This window comes from Prenolepis imparis, unplaced genomic scaffold (assembly GCF_030444845.1).
Source record: "Prenolepis imparis isolate NDT839.2.m4 unplaced genomic scaffold, iyPreImpa1.0 SCAF_1, whole genome shotgun sequence".
In the NCBI taxonomy this organism is placed as follows: domain Eukaryota; kingdom Metazoa; phylum Arthropoda; class Insecta; order Hymenoptera; family Formicidae; genus Prenolepis; species Prenolepis imparis.
In genome coordinates, this window is record NW_028141159.1 from 8856346 (window position 1) to 8881979 (window position 25634).

The following is a 25634-nucleotide window of genomic DNA, read 5'->3' on the forward strand; positions in this document are numbered from 1 at the left end:
GAAAGAAAAACCACAATCGTGGCTAAATAAATCAAGTTTTATGTGTGTAAAAAAATCTTGCATTATATGACAAATCTTAAATATTTATAATTAGAAAATAAATATTATTAAAAAAACTAATATTATATATGTATATACTCGTAAATTAATGTAATGTTGTTAAAAAAAATATACAAACGCGCATCACAGTATTTAAAATTAATTATGATAATTGTAATAAACAACTATTACAATTTGGAGTTATTAAATGCAAATTAAGTTTGGGAAAATATTAATGCATTTATGAAATATATACAAGGCAAGTTCTCTCTGTCTCTCAATAGCTACAGAAACGGTAAAAGAAGAAGAATATTGTCAAACTTTCGCTGTACCGCGTTATCGTGTTACTTAGCTTCTCAGTCTCCGTTGCTGCCTTACTACTCATTGCCCCACACCATCACTCCCTTTTCCCGTTTTACATCTTCTTCGCAGTCCATCCACAAAGAAGAACTTCCGTGGATTACCATCTCGTCGCGGTTCTTGTTAATATTTATTAGATGCCTAGCGTTGGAAGGCTGCTCGGATCGAGAGGATTGCGTCGTGTAAGGGGCTACGTGAAACTTTCGTGCTTCAACTCTGCGTCTTTTCAATGAGAAAGTGATTACGGACTAAAATAAAAAGCGTGGCACAGAGTCTCTCTCTCTCTCTCGGATTTCGATCCGCGAACACGGCATCATTAGAATATTTAATGACTTTACGTTATACAGAATTGCGATAGTCATTGCACAATCTCAACTCTCTACTTTTAATTCACGTGTTAAAAAGTCTTCAGTACGATATTGAATAAGTACATTTTATTTAAGTAAGTATTCCAAATCAGTGTAATAGCATCCGTCATTTAAATATAATTCAAGAGATGTGAGACATATATAATACGTCCAAAGCAGATCACGTGCTTCAAGTTAAGCGCGTATCTCATAATCTAATTAATTGCGATGCTAATTAACTTTTACCTTAATTTGACTAATATTTCTCGGGAACGCGGGGAAATGTTAAAACTCGCAGTCGCGGAGCTCGCATTCTTCCATCATTAATGCAAATAACGTCATTAAACGTATATCAGTACACGTGTACTTCAACGCGGTGGCGATGGATTGCAATGTTCTGGTTCTCAGATAGCGTGCAGGAAGGAGGGGGGTCAGGGGCCGTAACGATGGTCGACGGTCCTCCGGTTTGCATTTCACAGCAGATATACGGTTATCTTGTACACGTCCGTGACAAAGCCCGTACGTTCTGGTTAAGCGCTATCTAACCCCGCACCCTCGAACGTCCCCCCAATCTGTGTCCGTATTAATTACGGTACTCATTAAGATATCCGGTAATTCGTGGCGAGGCTGCACCACGTTGCGGCCGCAGCAGCATCGCACGAGCATCGGGGAAGCCTGGGGGGGAAGCCGCGGCGCGGAGCTCTGTCTCTCTATCGCACGAGCATACGTAGAAACAGTCCCGGTATTAATTTAGCAAGAGCGTAATTTTCGTTAATTAATTGATAGATTGTCAATCGAGATAGGCAGGCACAACCGCACCGCGGTGCATGCTGGCGTAGTAGTAGTCCGCGAAGCGACTATGGCGGGGACTCTAGCGGAGAATGGAATGGAAAAGCTCTGATGGGGGAATGGAGGTTGGTTCTCTCTCGGTCTACGTGGCGAATTACTGTACGCGATCATCTACGGATTAATTAAATTCGATGTAAACGCGCGCGCGGCGCCCGTGTCACGTTGGGTTGCTGTATATAGCAGGAAAATTGCAGTAAACGGTGATTCGTACGCGCGGATCGATCGCGAGAAACTTCCTGTGATTACCAATGTTTATCATATCTATGTCGATAGAATGTTAATGCGTTTATAACGAGAATGAGCTTTTGTTTCAGTGAGAGATATATAGTGTATAAATTATAGTATGTTTATAAAATAAGATATCAATCAGTTTTGTTGATGCTATTTTTGCTTCACTTTTCACATTTTTTTTTCGATAATATTTAAATCCTTCGAGCTCGAAAAAAAATGCAAAAATAAAAATATCCCCCAAAAACTTTTATCGAGAAGTTTTATCGCTATGTCAGCTGAAAATTCTGTCAGCCGTTTTTGAACGTAGCACTTTTCTGAATATTAAACATAAATCATTCCACAATATGATACGGATTGTTATATATATTAAAACAAGTTAACACTAGGTAGAATTTCGTTAACGGATAATTAATTAATTTGTATTACGTACATGAATCGAGATAATAATTTGTGTAATGACTAAGAAGCAGGGTGGTCAATAACTCTTTATCATTCACGTACCGTTACACGAGCTAAAAATAAAATTAATCTGATAGAATATAATTTAAAGGATAGAAATAGCGCTATCCTGATGAAATTGCTCCACGCTTTATTTAAAGTTTCGTAACCACAATGTGCGCCAATTTTCTACCATGCTGCCAGTACGCCTGATCGATGATGCAGGAACGACATTAATAAGCACCCACGGCACACTGTGTACATGACGTATAATAATCTCGATGAATACTGTCGGGTCACATGCGAGAGTCACAAAAGCGGCCTAAATTTAGTATGCGATGACATGTTGCGAGTTTTACGAGGTTAGATTGTCGGTGCACCAAAGTCTTACAATGCATTAACTGGCTTTCGATTATGCATTAAGCTATTTGCATCTGTATATCGGCAAGATTCGCTGTGTCGGAATGTAATCACGCGAAATCATTTGCACATGCGTGCTCGTATATACGCGGTATTTGTACGTATATGTATGTGCGCGTATGCGGTTTTCAGGACGACGGCTATATACGGGCATACAAATCACAGGCACGCTCCGATCGTTAATGAAAAAGTAATTGATTACTTTTGGCCGGTGCATTTTGGTTACGCGAAATCGGCTTTCTCATTCGCGGTATGAAAAATGGCCGAGTTAACGAAGTTGAACGATCAGCTCACAGTGGTGGAAGAGAAGACAAACCCGGCTCTGCGGTATTCCTGTAAACCAGAAGTCACGACACCATATTATAACTTATAACATCAGTAGCTTTCCTTCTGTCGAGTCCGCGACACTTGCAAGTCTTTATGTATTCCGCTTGTATATTTGCTGTCTTGTCAGCATTTACTTTTTTTCGGCGCGTTATTTAATTAATTAGCTTTAATACAAAAAAAACGTACGTTTACACTCGTATATTTCTTAATTTTACATTCTGTAGGTATTGCGGAAATTGAAATTAACAAATATTTTTCTTGTTTGCATTCATGATATATATTATTCTTCGTTTATCTTATAAATATGCCATAATTATTTTTAATAAACTAAGTTAGTAGGCTATACATTCATTTATCATCTATCGCGTTTCAATTGTTTATTTCTTTATTTTTCTCTTTTGCTCTCATTTCTAATTTAAAATCCCCATCCTCTTTTTCATTTCTCCCTTCTTTCCCGCTTTCGTCTACTTTGCAGGTACTCCAGCATTTTCATTACTTCCGCCTTTCTCCACTGCGGATTTCTCTTCCATAACCACACATGAACCCTTCTCGCATCCCTTGCACCTCCCGGGAGGGCGGGCGCTTAAATTCATAAGAGCCGTGAAATGCGGTGCGAATTTGCGATGTGCTAAAGTTAATTCTTGTCGGTTTTAAAGAGGATTACATAAGTTGACCGCACTTGGGCCATCTTTGGGATAACACCGGACTGCTTTCCCCTATTCATATATTTAAAAAAAAGAAATTCCATTGGCACTTGAATTTAGCAAAATTTATGTCATATAATATGAATAACATTACATACATTAATCAAATAAATAAAATTAAAAAACATAAAAGTATACTATATATAAAATTTACAATTATTGCGCAATTTATGCGAATTCGATTTAATTGATAAATAACAAAAGATTACGATAAAATTCTTTTATTTTAAATAATTTTAACTTTTCTTTATATGTATATACTAGAACACAAGCGCGCGCTACGCCTGCACCATTCTTCAATTTTATGTTAAAAAATAATATTAAAAAAAAAATAATATAAAGTTTGTTTAAACTCGATTAATATTTTTTGACAGAAATCAGCTGATAACTGTCAAAAATATTAATCGAGTTTAAGGTATTATAATATATTATTTAAAACATATTAATTTATTTTAATTTTTATACCATATTATTATTTTAAAAATTAATTAGCAAATTAACGCTTTAATCAGCTGATTTCTGTCAAAAAATATTAAAAAAGCGAAAATTTGCTAATTAAATTTTAAAATAATATGTTATAAAATAGTAATATGTTGTAAATATTATGTTATAATATCTTATTTTTTATTAATATTTTTTGTGAGGTATGCAATATAAAAACATTTTTTTCTAAACTATTGTTTATGAGATATTTGACATATGTATATATACATAATTTGAATATTTTGTTTTCAGATCATGTACTGTGATGCTGTGTACTACAACTCCGCTATTGCACGTATCGGTGAGTGAGGAATAATAAATTATTTTAATATTTTCGCGCTCCCACGCGATCTTCTCTTTTCACGCGATTTTTTCCCTTCTGTGTTATTTCTTTCTTCCTTCATTCATTTGTTCGAAAGAAAATCTTAAATTGAGAAAAAATGCGGTCGAAAGAGATCACGATTCTTTCGCCGCTCGGTTGTCATCTGTAAGATTGTAATACATGTGAATGGTGCGAAGTAAATATGGAATAAATTAATCGATGGCCGATCGATCGGCCTGACTTATATCGACTTATGACTGAATTTTGATATCGCGTACATACGCGATACTTAAACATTTAAGGGTTGATTGGGAAAGGGATGAGATACATGTGGCTATATGGTTATATGATAGGGGAACCATCCGATGTGCTATGAACTACCCGATTTTAAATAATATGTTATAATATCTTATCCGCGATTAATATTTTTTGACAAAAATCAGCTGATAATTGTCAAAAATATTAATCGAATTTAAAATATTATAACATCCCTTTTTAAAAAAGTTAAATCGATTCTCGCAAGTATTGTTGCATCTTTTCCGCGATGCTGATTGTCTGTTTCAATTCGCATTGTGCGTTATGTTCGTAGCATCGAGAGGCTGTCATCGCGAGGGTTAGTAGTTTAACAGTTTGTTCAAAATAAAATAAAATAAAATAATATGTTTGAAATAATATGTTATAATACTTTATTTGCGATTAATATTTTTTGACAGAAATCAGCTCATAACTGTCAAAATTATTAATCGCGGATAAAGTATTATAACATATTATTTCAAACATATTATTTTATTTTATTTTATTTTGAACAAACTGTCAAATTGTTAACCCTCGCGATAACAGTCTCTCGATGCTACGAATGTAACGCACAACGCGAATCTTGACAGCCAATGAGCATCGTAAAAAAGCGACAACAATAAACTTCGATATTATGCTACTATCGACTTTACATATCTTTTTTAGAAAAGGATTAATTATTATTTAAATTTGATTAAAATATTATATTGTATATTATGCGCGCTTTTGGAGAAAAAATAAAATCTAATTTTTATATAAAAGAATCGATATTATTAGAGTCTTTGGCTGTATATCTATTTCTATGCGATGCACAAATTCGTTACTTGATTTATGATTCAGTTACATCAAATTATATCACGTCGCTGGAGCGATTAAATTTTGCAACAATTCTTGCTACATATCTCCTTTCGTGACCATAAACCACGTAGAATTTCAAATTCTGGTTGATTATTAGTAGATGCGACACCTCTACACTCGTCCTGGCTTTCCCGGGTTTACTCCTCCTCCTTAACTCCTTCTCGTCACTCCTGGCCGCATCGTGCGCTGATGTATGATTTAATGCTGGTTTCGAGAGTAGACCAAGCAGAGCGCAAAGCGGGTAGACTGGCAGTGGTGTAGAGGGAAGGTGGGCCTTAGGGTGGTTGGGGGATGGTATAAGGGTTTGCACGGTGTAGTGTTGCAGTGAGCTCATTAATTTACTAGCAAGCGCCAAAGGGTGGCTTAACAAGGCGCTACGTCCCATTTTATTAGGTAAAATTGAAGACACGCTCCAGGAGACCTTTCTGTTACGCGGTAGGATAACGTATCTTCGTAAATTAAAGAATGTTTTGCGAGGATTATGATAATTGAAGTGATAATTTAAATTAACTCTCCTGATATTTACTACAGTATACAATTTTTTAGAAGAACACACATTCTGTATTAATTAATATTTAATTAATTTTTTAAATATAATATAACGTATACCAAAAATGTGTATATTTGTAATAAATTTAGATTTAATATAGTATTTGCACAAATTATATTCAATTTAAGGGCTTCAATTTGAATGTAATTCCATTATGTATACCGATGTGTGCCATCACTCGATTCTTGACATGGTTAATTAACTCGGCTGATATTCCGTGGAAGGAAGTACTCGTAACGCGCTTTAGTGCCGGAAGATAAATACGTATAGGGTTAATGTATGTCCTACCACGAAGAAGATCTCTCGGTTGCTGAGCGAAATAACAAGATTCCTGTATTTATCCTTGGCTTAAGAGGATTCGAGCCTTCGTCACATTCTCGTGTCTATGGCAATTTCTCAAGAGAAACTTTCCAATCTTATCTATTCTCCATTCGTTCTCTTCTATCGCGTGGTCTATTTGTCACGTTGCAACAGCCAGCTATTTTCTATTCGTTAGGAATCTATTATGACTTTTTAAATACTTGTATAAGATTCTTGTACATTTGCAATAATATTAATAGATATATAAATAAATAATTTTACTTAATTGTAATAAGTTCAGCTACAAAAGGGCTCTTGCTCTTCTCTTAGATGCCTTCTTTGATGATCTATCCATTTGTATAGAACGTATTAACCCGAATGATTACTGGGGGATGTGCCGAAAAATATAAAACGTTGCATCAAAGCACGCTTTGTGTGTTTTCGGGCAATTAAACATTTCCATTTTCAATTTCTCGTTGGCGTCGAGTGCTCGGGTTCGATCGGTGGTTAGCCTGTGGCTGACGATCGTTGATTCGTTTATCGCTTATCTCTCTTTCTCTCGCTCCCTCACTCCTCTTTTCTGCCTCTTTGTTGCTTCAATTTTTTTCGTGGTTTTCCATTTCGCGCAACCTCCCTTCATCCTCGTTCCATCGACAACCCTACCATTCGAATCACCCTCGAGAATCGAACGGATACCAAGCAATTATTTAACGCTGCGTACTGTGGCTTTGGTTTGTCTCGTTGAAATACGGCAGAATCCCGCCTATCGAAACGCCTCTTGTACGAGGTGACAGTTTCATCGATTATCCTATTATCATCGAACACTGAAAGCCAACTGTATATTGATGAAATAAATTTGGACTTTGCTAACGATTATCTGATTATTGCGTAGAGCTCCTAGTGTGTTAATGTATTCAAAGAATTGTAATTTTGAATTGTTTAAATACATCTTGCTGCTCGTTATTTAACATTATGTTGCAAGTTTTAGATTAAAATAATTAAAATAATTGGAAATATATTTTATTGATATATATATCACTATATATATAAAATATATCAATAAAATATAAATAATATATATTGTAGTTTACTTATGTAGTATTGAAAGAGAGATATTATTTTGATAAATTATTTTTTTATTTTTTAATATATGAATCAAAATTGATGTGTTGGTAATTCTTTTATAATAAATAAAAAAATTTTATGATAACGCTTATCGTCAAACCGTATACGTAGTGTGTGTGCAATAGTTTTCGAATGGCTAGTTTCTAGTACAACGCGCATGATATTGCGTTAGGACCAACTTGGGAGCAAGCAGGTGCTCTAGCTTTTCCCATAGGAGATATCACATCCTCGCAAACCAGAAAATATGTCTCGTAGACAAACGTTAGCTGCGACGCAGAAAACTCGTAAACGGACGAATTGTTACGATGGAAATACGATTGTTCCGAAAGACTGAGCGCATTAACCATATAAATCTGCGTGCATGTTCTTTCTTTTTTTATTTAAAATACACATCCGCCACGTGTAATAGTTAAATTTGAAATAAGAATATAAAAAATAAAATAACAAGAAAATTTTATATTATCGAATTAAATATCTTATATTAATATGCAAAATTTTTTTAGAAATCCAATGCTCATTATGTGAATTAGTCTTTCTAAGTAAATTATCTAAGAAATTTTAATAAATTAATAAATTCAAATTTTAAATCAATACAACAACTTGAAGTACAATTTTTTAGAAATTATTTAAAAATTAATATTATAATTCTCATACTTTGCCTTTATTACTTAAAAATATTTCATAGAATCTTCGTAATTGCAGTTGTAATTACGTTTCTTATTGCAAATAAAACAATTTGTATTCTTTAGATATATATATATATACACTGGCGGGGTTAAACCTCCCCCCCTTGCAAATTAAAAAAAACAGTTTTGCTGAATTTGTTTAAAAAATATAAATAAAGAAAAACAAACATTAAAGAGCTATCGACGTCAGGATCCGCTAGTGTATATATATATAAGTATAAGATACACTGTAAATTATACTCATTACGCATTCAAGGAGTTAAGTATAGATTAAGTCAGACATAGGACAAAATGATGAGATAATTTCATTGCACGAAAATAATTAGATGAAATTCTTTATATCTATATAATATATATATAATATATATTATATAGATACAAAAAATTTCGCCTAATTATTTTCGTACAACAAGGAATTATTATATTCAAGGAATTAAGTATAGATTAAGTCGGACATACGACGAAATGATGAGATAATTTCGTTGCACGAAAATAATTAAGCGAAATTCTTTATATCTATATAATATATACAATATGTATGTATAAGATACACTGGAAATTATACTCATTACGCATTCAAGGAGTTAAGTGTAGATTAAGTCAGACGTAGGACGAAATGATGAGATAATTTCGTTGCACGAAAATAATTAGACGAAATTCTTTATATCTATATAATATATACAACATGCATGTATAAGATACATTGTAAATTATACTCATTACGCATTCAAGGAGTTAAGTATAGATTAAGTCAGACATAGGACGAAATGATGAGATAATTTCGTTGCATGAAAATAATTAAGCGAAATTCTTTATATCTATATAATATATATATATATATACACTGGCGGATCCTGGGGGGGGGGGGGGTTAACCCCCCTCCCCTTGCAAATTAAAAGAAACAGTTTTGCTGAATTTGTTTAAAAAATATAAATAAAGAAAAACAAACATTAAAGAGCTATCGACGTCGTTGATCCTAGAATAAAAGCTAACCATGAAACCAAAAATATTAAATAAAATAATTTTGCAACCCCTCCCCCCATTATCGACGTCAGGATCCGCTAGTGTGTATATATATATATATATTGTTGGAAATATTTATTTTCATAACGTGTTTAAATTAATAAGGGGGGTTTTTGCCATCAATTGATAAATATATGTTATATATATAAATACACGTAATACACAATGACCGACACAATTGGGGCATATATTTCATCATTATTATACCCTAACTACTCGTGCTCGGTTACGTTGGTTAGTAACAGGAGCTATGTAACCTTTAAAAGCAACAATAGCTGCTGCCACTCCAATTCAAAATTCAGAAAAACAATGCAAAAAAAACGAAATATAATATATTATATTACTGTAAATTAGTTTTCATAGTTTTGAAATATCAATAAAATACATGTGACATGAGAGAGCTTGATTTAATAAAGATTGCTGTTTTCATTTGCCTTTTCTAACACACTTTATAAACCCTATTTCGATTCTTTCGTGCATTTGTCGAGATGGGAATCTCCGTGTATGATGGCGAATCAGATGTTTTACATAATTTTGGTAAGATATAACTTCATGTTACTTGTATAATCGCCACTACGTTGAAATCACATTGATGATTAAATTACGGTGAATTTATCTAGAATCGTACTGACAACTTGACATATACAAGCGCGCGCATATAAACATAAATAATAATAAAATATCACTGTCTGGAATCGTTCTAACGGACACACAACCTACATACAAACCTTTTATCATGCACCGAGTTATACATAAATATGCAAATACAATACGAGCGAATATTTTATACGCGGCGAGTACTTGACAGAAAGAGCGGTCACGCCAAAAGAAAACTCGAGTGAGGCAAAGGCGACGGAGAGAAGGGTGGTAACCGGCAGGTCGAGAGAAAAAGAGAAAAAAAGATGGAGAAAAGAACGAGCAAAGCTCGGACGGCTCTGCCTGTCGAGCCGGCATCGCATTGCACGCAGGATTAAAAACCTCAGCAAGAAATATAGCCACTGCAAAAGCTCTCATTTGCAATCTACTCCCACCGCCCTTAGTTTTCTACCGTCGCTACTTTTCCGCGACAAGGCGGTGGAACGAGACGCCGAAGGGAAGCAAAGGATAACACGATGAAAACCCGCGGCTCTCCGCAATGGTCGACGCAAGATGATACGTTACGAGAGGATACACCTGCGATCACAAGAAATGGCTTAAGACTCACCAAACAACTGTGTTTCTCGATTTTTACAGAAAATCTACCCCCTATCCACATATTTTTTACTTTGTTAGCGAATGCGCGCAAAAAAGCATTATATATATATTTTTTTATTATATATTTCTAAATTAACAAATAAATAAATCAGTTTTAAATATAATAATATTTTATATTTTGTGTATGTAGGTACATTTAATATAGCTGGTATTAGAAATTTTTCTCTCATTTAATTTTCTTGACTATTGCTTCGTATCGTAGAAAGCAAACAGCAGACGTTTACATCTCTAAAAAGATTTCGGATCCGTGACTATGGAAAATGCTAAACATCGCATCTCACGATCCACCCGCGAATTCAGTGAATGGCTTTACACGCACGGATACCTCTCCTCTCCATGATCTTTATTTTTATTCCGTCTCCCTACTCTTTTATTTTCTTTTGTTCGTTCACGTCTCACCTGAGATCCAGCTGCCCGTGAAAGGGGTTCGAGGGCAGGCATCGACTCTGGACGAGGGTCTGCATGTTGTTGCAGAGAGATCGACCGGTGGAATAGCGCGGAAAGGGCGCGGAGAAGGTGGGGGTTAACGACCCCGATAGTCGCGGCAGAACGTGCGTGAGCCCTCGCACGACTGATTACGAGTGAGCGACCCTTTGACGATCACGATCGGCCAACTCGACGCACGAGAGAATGTAAGAGCGACAGAGAAAGAGCGGAGGCGGCGGCGGCAACACAAGAGAGCAAGTATATGTGATCGATCGGACCATGAACGGCGAAGAGAGCATCGCCTTAGGGGCCCCACCGGAATGAAGGGGTTAGTTATACCGATGTGATACGCGGCTGCTATCATGTATCAGCGTCGATAAATCACCGGATGTAGGTGCTCCGATGTGGACACGTTAGGAAAAGCGTCGCATTAATGTTTTTTCCTATGCGGCCATATGGAACGATTACGCCAAGATTTATTTGCGGAAGATGAGACGCGAATGCGGATGCTCCATTGACGTGAAATATCGCGGAAAAAAGTTATATGCACAATTTAAGATAGCTTTTTGGCTCATTTATTGGATTATTACTCTTTATGCGATATTGTAACAAAATATAAACAACAATCGTTGATCCCCTTACAATTAGCTTTTTAGATATATCTACGAAAAAATTAACTACAGAATACTACTGTCTCTGAATTTTAAACATTAGGTTAAAAGATATTAATTATTTGTTGAATAAAGTTTATAATGGAATTTAATATCAAATATATGTGGCTATTTGCTAAAGTATTCAAAGTCGCTGCAGAATTCTAGTATAGTGTGCTGCTAATTGTAAATTAAATGATTTATGTTGTATACATAAATCTTTTTTTTTTCAACAGCATAAATAAACTATGGAATATACTATGCTACAATATTTGAAACCATGCTACGTATTAAACCATGCTATGTGTTAAAGTTTTTAAGCCAACTAACTAACTCGCCTCTAATTGCGAGTATTGTGCTCTCATTAATGAAAAATAAACTTTTGCTTTTGTGAATAACTCTTTTCCATTTATATACAGGGTGTCCGGTGGTTCGCGTTTCACCTGTCGTGGACAGATTCCTGGGATCATTTAGAGACGATTTTTCCTCAGCGAAAATGTCGAGGCACCAATAATTTTCGAGTTATAAGCGATTGAAAAGAAAGGGTTTTTCACAAACTAAGCCTTGTGGAAATAAAATATTAACAAAATCACATTCTTCAGTTAATTTCAGATAGAGTTTACTTTAATAGAATTTTAATTTAAGGCTTAGTTACAAAGATACATGATGACAAAAATTGGGAACATGCAAAAAATGATGACCTCTCTCGACATTTTCGCTGAGGAAAAATCGTCTCCAAATGATCCCAGGAATCTGTCCACGACAGGTGAAACGCGAACCACCGGACACCCTGTATATATATATATATTTATATATATTTGCAATTTTTATAACAAAAAATCATGCATTTCTAAAAGCTAGAAAGCTCTTTGACTAACGAAATATATTGTATTATAATGTAATAATCAGAGCTAACGGTATTAATTCAATTATCATCTGTTTACAAAAATTTGTATATAATTTGCACATGCTATAAATAATGCAAAAAATGTAAATATTATGTTAACTTAATTTTTATACAACTATTTGACAAGTTTTATTATTTTTTTTACAAAATGTAGCATTTTACAGAATGAGTTTAACATAAAAAAAATCTTTACAAGCATTTTTATATATATATAAAAAAAAAGAATATGTATACAATATTGAAGATACATTTACTTAGCGCAACAGACATGCTTATGCAATCTGTCGTACTTCGATTCATTGACATTTCAAGCTTCCTTCCTTGATTTGATAATGGGTAAGTGGTGCAGGGAATCGGATGGTGGTCAGTAACTAGGCGTAACAAGAGCACCAAATCGCCAGCGATGTCAGGCGGTATATAGTAGCCTGTGGACCCTTGAATTCGTATTTATGTTTGTACCCGCCGTTTGGCAGCGGCGGTGGCAGCGCGGTAGCGAGAGTCTCGCGGAATTGAAATGCAAATAGTGGGATCCCGGATGCAAATTCCGGTTGCACGGGGTAACGCCAGCCAGCCATCCTGAACGAATGAGCGGACGAACGAACGAGCGAGCGAGCGAGCGAACAAACGAACGAATGAACGAACGAAACGAAACACGGCCCGGCGCGGTGCAGGCACGGATCAGTTCAGAACGGAACTAAAAGGAACGGAACCGGAGTGGACCGCGGGATAGAATGGGGCTGAGTGAGGCAGAGGGTGAGCGATGAGTACGGCTGAAGAAGAAAGACAAAAAATTGATTGCAATTCGGCGCCACTCTCGGCTTGCCCGAGATAAAAGTAATGCGTTTCGTGCATAACGAGTCGCTCCACCGCTCTCTGCCGCCACCGCCCAACGCCCACTTCCACCCTTCAGCCCTCGTATGTTGCCCACGTTCTTTCCCCTTCCGACCTCTTTTAGTCGGCGCCGTTTTGTTTTCTGCTGCTTTCTCCGCCTCGTATTTTATTTTATTTTTTTTTCGTTAAACTACCATGCGAAGCGGATATACGTCATGCGGCGTCGATCAAATTAACAAACGATCTGCAAGCACCTCATTTAACTGAAGGAAAATTTTCTATTGTATCTTAATGACTTATAGATTCTGATGAATGTATAATGAATATCTCTCTATTGTACCGAGAGAAACGACCACCGCACGCGTATGAGTTAAGTTTGTATCAAGTTTAATGATTAATGCAAAGATTTTCGTATCAATATTTTTTATAGATATTTAGTACATACATATTATAGAATATAGCATTGCAAACGGGAAACTGTTGCAGATATGTGAAGAATACAAGATCAGTTAAAAGATCTACTAATGACTTTAGTGTAAACGTTTAGTAATCTTCTACTTTCAACCCTCTTTGACTTGAACAGAATTGGATCGATACTTTATAATTATATTAAGTAGAGTTGTCGGAGGCGACGCCATCGTTGCATCGCTTATTTCGAAGGTAGAAGTATCATTGCATCGGAATGGACGACAATCGGACGGCTAACAGGAAATAATTGGACACTCGTAGTTATCAAGCAGCCAAGCATATCCGTTATTCTCTGAATGGCTAAGGATCGGTTGTCAGTATTAGCTAGAGATATCGTTCAGATATCTACCTACTTGGATACACGGAACACATCAATTTTCTGTCACGTTTACCATGTTGATCGAATTACCGATCACGCACGACGTACTTCGTAGCATGGTATTGCTCGATGGACATCGGAATTTAAACATGCTATTTAGCATAATTGATAGTATCATGTGTCAGTTTTGCTTAAAATTATCTTGACGCTCTATCCGATACTCGTGAAAAATCTTTGTTTTCTAATAATATCTCATAAAGAATTGATTGAAAAATCTGATAATTTGTACAACTTTATTATAAATATTATCGAGTAAATAAAAATATAAATAAATATAATATTTCATAAAAAATGCTATGGAACCTTTCTATCAACTTATATAAAATTTATTTTGTAAAGTTTATATAACTTATTGTATATTGTATATAATATATATAAACTTCTATTTTACATAATTTCTTTTTCTTCTTTCTTTCTTATATTTTTAATTTTTACGGATTATCAAAAATCGAATTATATTCTGTTTATTTTATTAGTTCAGTTTTATTTCTTTTTAGTTGTTTAGTTTATTTTTTATATTAAAAATACAAATAATATTCTTATTAAATAAAATTATTTTATGTATATACATATAAATAGTTTTGTTTTTTTAACATTTTAGCCAATTTTTGCTCTTTTTCTTGAAAGATCGTTTGATTTAAATTTTGAAAATCGAGGTGAGTCAGACGTTTCCTGTCAGACGCCGCACCCTATGCATTTAAAGCTTCTACTGATCAGTTTCACGCGATGATTACGTCTTTTATGAAAGTCACGTACAAACGTTAGGAGTTGTTGAAACGAATAAACCGTTTCTTATTCCAAACAAATTTAGTGCAGTCAAATCGGACAATATAGATATACGTACATGTATCAATATAACCCCAGTTCTGTAGTCTATTTTTTAAAAATCGATATGTTTAACGAAGTGATATATCAGTTTATTTCAAAATTTGACGATTCAAGAAACAATTTTTTAAATTGGACATGCAAACTTGAGTGTGACGTGTCGCTTTATATAAATGAATCAGCGCTAGCACAACGATTGTTTTTCAGTAAGATATTGTTAGATAGAATGGTAAGGGCACATCAACGAGAATCAGCATTGAAACGTGCAATAGAAATGCCATTAATTACAGAAATTAACATTTAAAAGTGGAAAATTTGCAAGTGCCGAGAAACCCGGAAAGCGAAGCTAACGGCGGGCCGTACATATTATAAGTTGCGTACACGTGCGCCCTCGTTATGCCGGATGCAAGCGATCCATGCACAGGAGAGAAGAGAAAGAAAACACGAATTGTATTGGTGAACGAAAGAAAAAGAGAGAGAGAGAGACAAAGCGTAGAGGAAGCTGGTGACGAAGTGAGGGGATGAGTGGAGGGCTCTCTCGGTGTGGCAGAACCCTCGCTGCTAAATGTAAATGTCCGGCATTTGTTACTTTGTCTGTATGACTCGCTGCTGTTTGTTTGTATCTGCGGTACGCGCGGGAGTGCTCCGGGAGGTTCCGGAGATGCAAAGAGGAAATAGAGGAAGAGCGGAGAAAGGGCAAGCACTGCCAACGCGCTATTCGGCTTTTGCCCCTGCTTTTGGTGCACGTCGCGCTTTTTTTTTCTTTTTATTTTGAGTCTCCCTCTGTCTACCCCCCGCGCCTCTACGTAAGCCGCCGCCGTCGCTGCCGCCGCTTGGGCACACGCTCATTTGTAAAATTTTATGATGGCCCCCGCTGCGCGTTGTATCCATTATGTTGTATGCATTACGGACGGTGTGCGACCGTTCTTTTTTACGAATTTCGTTTTAATTACTGGCTCATCCGGCCGGCGTACACCCTTCGGCGCGCATACACGATCGCGTGTGGGGTGAGAGAGGGAGAGAGAGAGAGAGAAAAAGAGGAAGAGAGAAAGGACTCTAAACGACTTTGCACATCGATCTGAGAATATTACCGCATATTGAAATCACAAAAAATTGCGCGGCGCATCATCTCTCGCGGACAAAACCGAACGCAATTCTGATTTTCTCCGCGCTCATCGTCGTTAAACTACGTACATACGAGATAGGGGGGAGCGATAAACGGCGAATGGATGGAAGGCCGAAACAAGGACATTAAAAATACAAAGGCCTGTAAAATTTATTCTACCGGTCAAAGGTGTGCCGGATTTAACGAGTTTCGAGTTCGATATAATTAAAAACAAGGCGAAAGCAATTTAATCTAGTCCCAACGTACATCGTATGTTTAAAATTTCTGATCAAATCTTTTTGATAATAATTGAAATAATTTGCGGTAAAAATAATTAACAATTTAAAGTGTTGCGTGTATTAATTTACACAAAACTCAGCCGATTTTTCTACAAATTTATATTTTTTCTCGCACTTTGTATATATGTGTGGAAAAATTAAATTTTCTTTATTTCTTATATTTAAAAATAGAATTTTATACAAAAACCGTGCAAAACAAACTAATGTAAATATTGTTATGCGTTTATCGCACATTCTATAGTCTAATAAATTATTATAGTGTTAGATAGATAGAATATATTTGCATATATGTATTACAAATTACTCTATATAATATAATGTCTAAAAATAATATCTGTTTTCTATTTTGTTTATAGGATAAAGGAAATTTTTTACTTGATTAGCTTTTATAATCTTTGAAGAAGAAAAAACCTATATTAATCCATTAAAGATATAAAACTTTCGCACAACAAATCAATAACATCGTAAACAGCTCACATGTAATAATCGATTTCTAAATGATAGTGCTTATTGACCACAGATCAATCTAAAGTTTTTTAAATACAATAGAGCAACAAGTTTCGACATTTGTTCGGATCCTGCTACGGCGGGAGTTTATTTCGACAATGGCAGCTTGAGCTAATAATATTCCTCCCTCTGGGTAAATAGAGCAGAGTTTGAAATCAGAAATGCGAAAGGTTGCCTCGTGCGCGCTCCGACTTTTTCTTATAGCATTGTATTTCCCCTCTTCTACTTCGTGTGCTTCGCCAGTCTCTTTAGCCCGGTATAAGAAGAGCGCATTGTGCAGAAAACTTCCGCGCGCGCGGACGCCGAACCGCGTCGCTGACTGCCATACTTGTGTGAGACCGCCACTCTTTTGATATTTCAACGTAGTAGACGAGTGGCGTGTCGTAATGAAATCATCTCCAGTACTTTGATCTTCTCCGCGTGCGGCGCACCCCCTGGCCATCGCCGGCGCTTTCCCTTGAAAACACGAGGCCACCTCCGCACACCACCCTCGCGAATGTCCCACTCAGCCGGCACCGCGCGGTTCTACTAGCACCCTTCATTCGCATCCCCTCCTAACGCTTCGCACGCACAGGTAGGCAGGCACATGGTCCAACCTACGTACCCTCTCATAATGAGTTCCTTTTGCACTTTCTTCTTTGCCGCAACACATTTTTATCATGTGGAAAGCAATTTTGTAATTATGACAAGTACCAGCCGATTATCTTCTGTCGGATGCATCTTTGTTACTCTTTTTCATTACGTTCGTTGGCCAACTCGTAATTATCTTCCTGCACGATCTTCTTTCCCGCACAGCGGTGCTAATAAAACTCGACAGCGGCGAAAATGAGCGTCGCATAGCCTAACAAGAATTCACGTATAACGCGATATTGTACGGTGGCAATTGTGGGATATTTCCTTTTCGCGAAAAATAACGATAAATGGTGACGATGATGAATGTCGGGAATTGTGGAGTCAAAGGCAATGCGAAGAACATGAGAAGATAAAGTGGCGCGAATGAGTCGCCTTTTTCTTTGCTATGATACGAGTAAAAAGCGCCTTCGATAACGCTCAGTGCTTGTCTCTCGATTTAACACCTTGTGGACACGCGATATTATATTGAATCATGACAACGTGGAACAACATAACTATATAATTTTATTATATACAGTTAAAATAAAAAAAACAAAGTTATGCAACTTAAAATAATACGCACAGCCTATATTTCTTTTTTCTGTAACGGCAATAAATATAAACGATGAAAATATCACTAACCAAGGAATAATTCAACAGTATCAATTAAAAATGTGGTAACTATAAAATTATAAATTTTCAAGAAAATTGTTTCTACAAAAAAAAACGTGCGAACAACATACATATGTAGTTTCTTTTTAAATTATTTTTAGTTGAAATCAACGAAATACGAGAGTTTAGAATATCATAGTTACATAGATTATTGTTACACTTTTTTGAAGATATGCTATTTATAACATTACATTAAAAAATGATTAACTAAAAATATCAAAAAATGGTAATTATTTTTATTTTTGCATTATTTTCTGCTAATAACATTTAGTAACGTACTTAACGAGTTTGCTTTCCTAAGTTTCTTACTAATTTTCCAGCTTACTAGCATAATGAAGTGTACTTATCAGGAACCAATAATTTAATTAATGAGATGATACTTATATAACTGATAATTAATAAGATGATACTTATATAACTTAAACTGAAAGATTTAAATATAAAAGTTTGATAATCATTTTATTTGGTACAGAGTTGTAATTAGTATTTCTAAAATATCGACATTACTGTCTAAAAATAATTATTTATTTTTATAAAATTTATTGTTATTTGTGAGCAAAAATTTAAAAGTTACACATTTTGAATTACTATGCAAGGCAAAAAAAAAGAATAGACTAAAATCTGCATATATAAAAAAAATTAGTTACGCATGCGAGAAAAAAACGACAGTATACATGAAAACAAATAACACAAAATACTATTTATTACAATGGATAGTGACGATGATCAATACGTGAATAAGCGCGTTGTCGGAGGCGCCAAGAAATAGAGAGAAGAAAAGAGACAAGAAGGCTTGTTCTTTGTACGATAGAACCATGACCGGCTATATAAGGTGTATCGAGCAACAAGGACTAACGGTCTTTAATTAATAAAGTTACGCGAACAACTCTCAAAGTCTTCCTGCTACCCGTGCCCACCCACCTGGATAGCAGCTATTTCCTTCGCTTTAGAAATTCTGGTATTTTCCCTCACTCTCCCTCCCCCTCATTGCTTCTTCATACTTTGGTCTTCCGTAAAGGCCTACCTGCGAAGTTGTAACCCTTTATTGCACGAGAAAGCGTCTTCCGCTTATTTTACAAAGATATTTTTCTACGAATTTTCCTTCGATACCGATAATTATGCTCACATTTTAAATGGCATTTTAAATGGCATTTAATATCAAATTATTAAATACTGAGAGAGAGAGAGAGAAAGAGAGAAAGACATAGTACATAATTTATGTATAGATATAACGATAATCTCAGTTTAATATATTTTCTATTTTATTTATTTTGCTCATACTTCTTTGCATTGAAAAAATAGTAAAAATTATAACGAGTAGGAAAACATCATTTTTTTGAACAAAGATGTTGTAATTATTGATTCTATTATTTAAATACATCCCGTAAGTTTATATATGTATAGGTTTATATATGTACTTCTAGTAGACGACGACAATATATATATACATATATAGAGATACATATAAGAGAAAGAAACTGCAGAGCTCTGATCTTTAATTGAACGTGGATTAATTTTGAAACAACTAAATTCTCATTTAAAGCAGTAAAATATAGTAAAATTGAGAAACAGAGAATTATCATTATATCAATTTAAAAGTTAACCGAGAAAGGCAATGCACAACGAAGCTTGCATTAAATAAGGCATTTTAATTTGTTTTATAAAAATCAATGTGAAAAAATTTATAACATTTCACATCTCTTTTGAGCACATTCAGTAATATTAGTTTATAGAAATTTATACGTATAGTTCAAGAAACGATGTACATAGAGTGTGTACACATTTTACAGTCACGTGGAGACACTTTGAATTTGTAATACATACGGATGTCGTGACTTGCATATATAACACATATATGTATATGTATACAACAGAGTATATGTTACTGCTACGTAAATTATATAGCACATACACGTATATAATGCGTAAACGTTGCTCGTAATAATACACGTATGGGGAGCTTCGCTACGTATATTAAGTCAGTGACATTTTCACGTGTACTACGCGAAGCGTATTTATATGTATACGACATAATGGAGAAATGTGTAGTATGTTCAACACAATGAACATGGAGTGACGTGAGAGTCACTTCACACATCGTTTATTGATCAAACGTTTCACATAGCATATGTTAAATATACGTAGACATTTTCACTAATTTAGAATCTATTAATTTTTCTACATTTTAAAATCCTGAAAAAATATCTTAAAAGAAAATTTTTTTCAAAATTTGAAAATTTCTTTTAATATATGTTTTATTTAGAACTGCAAGTAAATTTAATATTTTTTTGCGCGATTGTAAAGATTAGTAAATTTTTAATTTATTATATTAAGACAATATATGCAATTCTCTCTCTCTATATTTATAAAAATAATATTAATATAAAAATAAATTATAAAATATTTAGATAGAATTAGAATCAATGATATATGTATATAAGTTAATAAAATATTGTTTTATATATAAGAAGAGAAGTCTATAATAATTCTCAATGTTCGGCATGTTATAATTAGTAATTTGCACGAAATCGTAATACATCTTATCGTGGCAGCGCCAAAAGCAGAAAGAGTTGAGAATCTTTTCAAACTGTGCTACGCGAAGACGGACTTCCGGAAAAGGAAGCATCACCCGTGGATTGCCAGATTTCAAGAATTAAACCGTGTTCCCGCTGCCAACCCCATGATGTCTACTGTAGCGCATCGGCCGCCGTGCTTCTCGAGAGAATCTTCCGACAAGTTATGGCTTGCTAAAGAAAATTGACTTGAATCTACGCCAGGATAATAAAAGCGCATAGCTGCGAGGAAGCGCGAGCGAGAAAAATGAAGAAACAATCCTGACACCATGGGCGATATTGGTAGGGAAGAGGTCGTTTGGATACGTAAAACGGCCAGAAAGGAAATCCTCGTTATATACATATAGATTATAGATCGTAGGGCTGTCGGCGCCAATGTTAATAAATATCTATTAGCAGTTGCGTTTCGAAAACTTGTATCGCGATACTGATATTGCGAACGATATTAAATGCAACACGGATATTGCGTTATTTTCATGGGAGCATTTGGCCCATTTCGTATACGGTGCATCTAGAAAATTTACGTTAATGTCTACATGTCGCACAATTTTGGAATATTAAACGAACGATATGATTTCTCATATTCGATATTTTAATTTTGTATTAATGTTAATAGACACTGCTAATGAAACGTGATTATCCATAAATATATCAAATTAAAATTGCATTTTTTTATAGATAAAAGATGATTCAGAAATGTATCTGCATATATAGCTATATATTTAGTAGTTATTTTATTAACGTTACTTTATTTATAATAAATTTTAACTGAAAAAAGAAAATCTTGAATTTATAATACATATTTAAATTATGAAATATTATATTTTATATATTTATTTTAATATATTAAAAATATGAAATATTTTTCTATTTAAGTTATAGAGTTTCTCGTAATAACATGATGATAAATTGACATTGACACTATATTAAGATTTGCATATATAATATTTTTTAATTATCACACACATAATTAATAAGCTATATATATCTTATTATTTTATAAATTATATAATCAGGTTTATCGATAATATTGGCTAATATGATAACAAGATATACTGGAATTATCATCAATATGACTTAAATGTATTCCATTGCATTAGGAAACTAATTGTAAGTAACAGCTTTAAAATCAAGCGCTTTTGTTTCGCGGTCCTACTTATGTGCAGATAATCACATTATATATAATAATCAGCTATTATTTCATTATCTATGCGATAGCGCCCTGTTGATTATAATAGCTCTTCTGCTAACGCATTGGCGTGTCTAATATAATTAACATATGTATGAGTAAAATTCAAAATAGTATTATTATGATATTTGCCGCGTCTCAATCACTATAAAATGTATTTTATTTTCCCAAGCAATGCAATGGTTGGATACTTTTGTAAAATTCTTTTTGCACACATCAGTCGCATCACACAAGCAATTGAGCAATTCTTTTACCTTATTCGGTGTTGTTGCTTGCTGCTGCGGCGAACAGCTGGTGCTGTGTATAGTCGGCTGATTGGTCGTCGCCGGCACGATGCCCTGATGATTCAGATGACTCAGCTGATTCAGCTGCGTGAGCTGCTGCGGCTGCTGCGCCGGATTTTGAGTGTTGGCCTGCAGTTGTTGATGATGTGACTGATGCGCAGGATGAGTCGTCTGATGATGCGTCGCAGGGAAGGTGGGTACCGTGAACGGGACGAACAGCATCGGGCTGCCGAGGATGTGCGCACCACCTCCACCCAATGCCCCCGTCTCCTCCCTACACCTTTTTCGTGCGTTTTTTGTTTTGGGTAACTTTTTTTACTCCATCAACCGTGTTTTTTTTATATATTTGTTTTAATTTCGGCGTACTACTACGCGTCGTATAGATCGTTACTTTTATTATATTATTTTTGTCAAGTACACTGCCGATGACGATGACGAGCAGAATAGAAGCGTAGCAGTAGCACTAGTAGTAGTGGTAGTAGTAGTGGTAGTAGTAGAGGTAGAAGTAGTGGTAGTGGTATTAGTAGTGGTAGTAGTAGTAGTAGTAAGGAGTAGTAATATACGTGTCGAAGTGAAGCTACAATGTATATTTAATGATTTATTATTACCTGCACTCCTGCCCCAGCCCCTGGTGCTGGGGATGGGCGTAGGGGGCGGCTCGGACGGAGGTGGTGGACGCCACCCTCGCTACCCTCAGCGATAGACCGCCCCGTTGACTGGTAAGTTGGACCGAAGCTGGCTGGTGATTGCTATGCGCGCAGCAACAGGCACGGCAGCCGATCGGCTGTTGTTGGTTAGGAATAGCCTGGAGATGATGACTTAGGGGGCCCCTGGGCCCCGTGGAGGAGGGAGAACACGGGTACACCCCAACCAGGCAACCCACCACCGCAGCCCCGGGGCCCGGTGCGCTCGGTGCCAAGGCGCCTGTGGACGAGGCCACCCCAAGCTCGCTGGCCCTTCGGCAACCACTGCACCACTGCACCCACCCTCCTTGTTGGGGGGTTTGTTGATACGTCCTGTTGACGTTGATCGTCGAGCCGGGCTGAACGACCTCAACCTGGGCCTCTTTAAGCTTACGATTGCCTGCGGGCGGGATTTTGCTACTTTGCTGTTTACTTGAGGTGATCAACTCTAGACTTGCGCGTGGCAGACGCTGATTTTCAATCTGTTTCAAATTTTCTTCACTTCCTTTGCTTCACGAACCTTTGCTTCACTTCGACTTTATTTCTTGATTTTGTATCACAACACTGACGCACGTGAAGGACTGCTGATTTTAAATAAATCAGTGAAAAATTACAATCCTCGCTGCAGTTTTATATGTTACGAGAGAAAAATATGAGTTTTAATGTATTTGCAATTATATATTGATACTTCCAGTTTTCGAGTTTCGTTAATTTTATTACCACCGATTGTGTGTTATTCACCACAAAGCGATGCAATTGTGTCAAAAACTACTCTTCACGTTTGTCACAATTTCTAAAAAGATGTTTTTGAGAAATATGCTGAGTTCTACCGAATCCCGTTCTTGTGGAATGTGTTTACCGTATACTCTTGGCGCAGTCGACGCTGACTTCACGGCCACGTGGTCGACTCGAATAAGATTCTATGTCAATCTTTTTGAATGCCGGTATAAATGCGAATCGCAGATATATTTGTTTTTTGTGTATAAAATGCGTCACCGCTATTAGAAAAGTCCGCGATTTTTTGTTCTCAAAATATTTTTTTTTTCTGTTTTATTTATTGAAACGAATATCTAAGACAAATGATCGCGTATAAGCAAGTATTATTAAATATTAAATTAGAGATGAGATGAGCTTCAAAATTTAATTAATACATGTGGATAATCGTTATGCTAGTTGTAATGTACGACAATTGAACACGTTTTATCGCATTGTATAAACTGGTAAACTGATATCTTCTCTCTATAATTAACAGAGCACGCGTTTCAACGATCTATAACGAACGTCCGATGTCACTCGATTCGGCAATACAAGTCACAAAACACGTGTTTTGCTTTATAATTAAAAATACTGCAGCATATGTCTCTACTGTAAGTATATCGGGTACAAGTATATATAACTTGCACAACTGTACCTTTCGTGAATTTATTAATTAAATCTTCCAGATGATGAATAGATTATGGTGAACAACACTCGTTGCAACGTAGTTGCACGCGTCGCATGAAGGCTTTCGCTTACGAAAAGGTACGATGTTCGCGGTCACACGCACACCTGGAAGAACGGTAATCACTTGATCGTTCGAACAGCACCTTCTTCGTTTTCTCTTTCTAATGCTTTCCTAGCTATCTTTCAGATGTGACGGGCATTAATCATAGAAATTTGATTGAACGTTATTGCCGCGCGAATAACATACGAAATAAAATGCAGCGGATACTTGCGATTTTTGTACGAGGATTAACACCCGTATTTGCGGCGACTTTTCTCTCCTTCCTCCACGGGTAAATCAAACAAAGCGGCCGGTCCTCGCGATCGTACAAATGAGATTAAAGACACGACGGGTGGAAAAAGAGGGAACCTAACCCGTAATGTTGGAAGGTCGCTCGCCGACTGACTAGCACTTCCGCTCAGGCTGTTGTGCGATTCAGAGTGGGGGATGCTTCGTTGAGTTGTTGTGTGTAGGGGTTGGTGGCGGTGGGTCGACTCGTTGGTTGGTTGGTTGGGGTAGTTGTGTGTGCTTCGCTCTTGCTGTGCGCGGGAAACCAGGGGCTTTCAAGCCTGCAGGATCTGTGCGGCCCGGCGAAACAGCGACCAGTTTCACGTGGCTCGTACTAGCTTGAGTTCAACTACTTTCACCTTGCGTCTCGTTGTCAACGTCGCGCCCCGAAGTTTTCATGAAATCTCGATCCCGTGAATTTTAAGTAAGCCCCGCGCGTCGTAAATTCCAGAAATGTTAAGCCAATATTTATTTATATGTTAATGCTGAAACGCTGATGGAATGATGAGGAAGCGTCTGCTTATAACGATCGTTTTTCACTTGAAACAAAATTGAATGTACTTCGTCGTTTGTGCGTTTAGAAATTTAGTCGTCTTGCGGCGAGATGTACGAGCGAATAATCAAGACAAAAGGGTAGAACATGATTCGGTGAGTAAATCGATTAAACGATGAGAAGAAGTCGAGATGTACAAGAGACTGCGTAAGGTATCAGGTGCGCGCTTATCCTGTCAATCGAATTATCTAGGGTTTGTCGCAGCTGCTTCAAAATATCCTTTTACCTTGATAGGCATAAACCAGATATCAATCAACGTTTGTTGTTGAATTTCCGAGGATGTATAAAAC

General features: G+C 36.0%; 1 protein-coding gene across 5 annotated transcripts in view; it reads right to left on the reverse strand.

The window, feature by feature from the left end:
* LOC145944593 (cytotoxic granule associated RNA binding protein TIA1) overlaps positions 1-23531 on the reverse strand; it is a 445453-nt gene extending 421922 nt beyond the window's left edge. For all 5 annotated transcript variants that reach the window (XM_083053014.1, XM_083053042.1, XM_083053024.1 and 2 more), the window contains exons 1-2: positions 22946-23531; positions 22308-22617 (exon numbers count right to left, since the gene is read on the reverse strand). In XM_083053014.1, coding sequence (XP_082909140.1) covers positions 22308-22559 — 252 coding nt within the window. In that variant the 5' untranslated portion in view covers positions 22560-22617; positions 22946-23531. The remainder of the gene's footprint in view (positions 1-22307; positions 22618-22945) is intronic.
* Positions 23532-25634: the final 2103 nt, after the last annotated feature.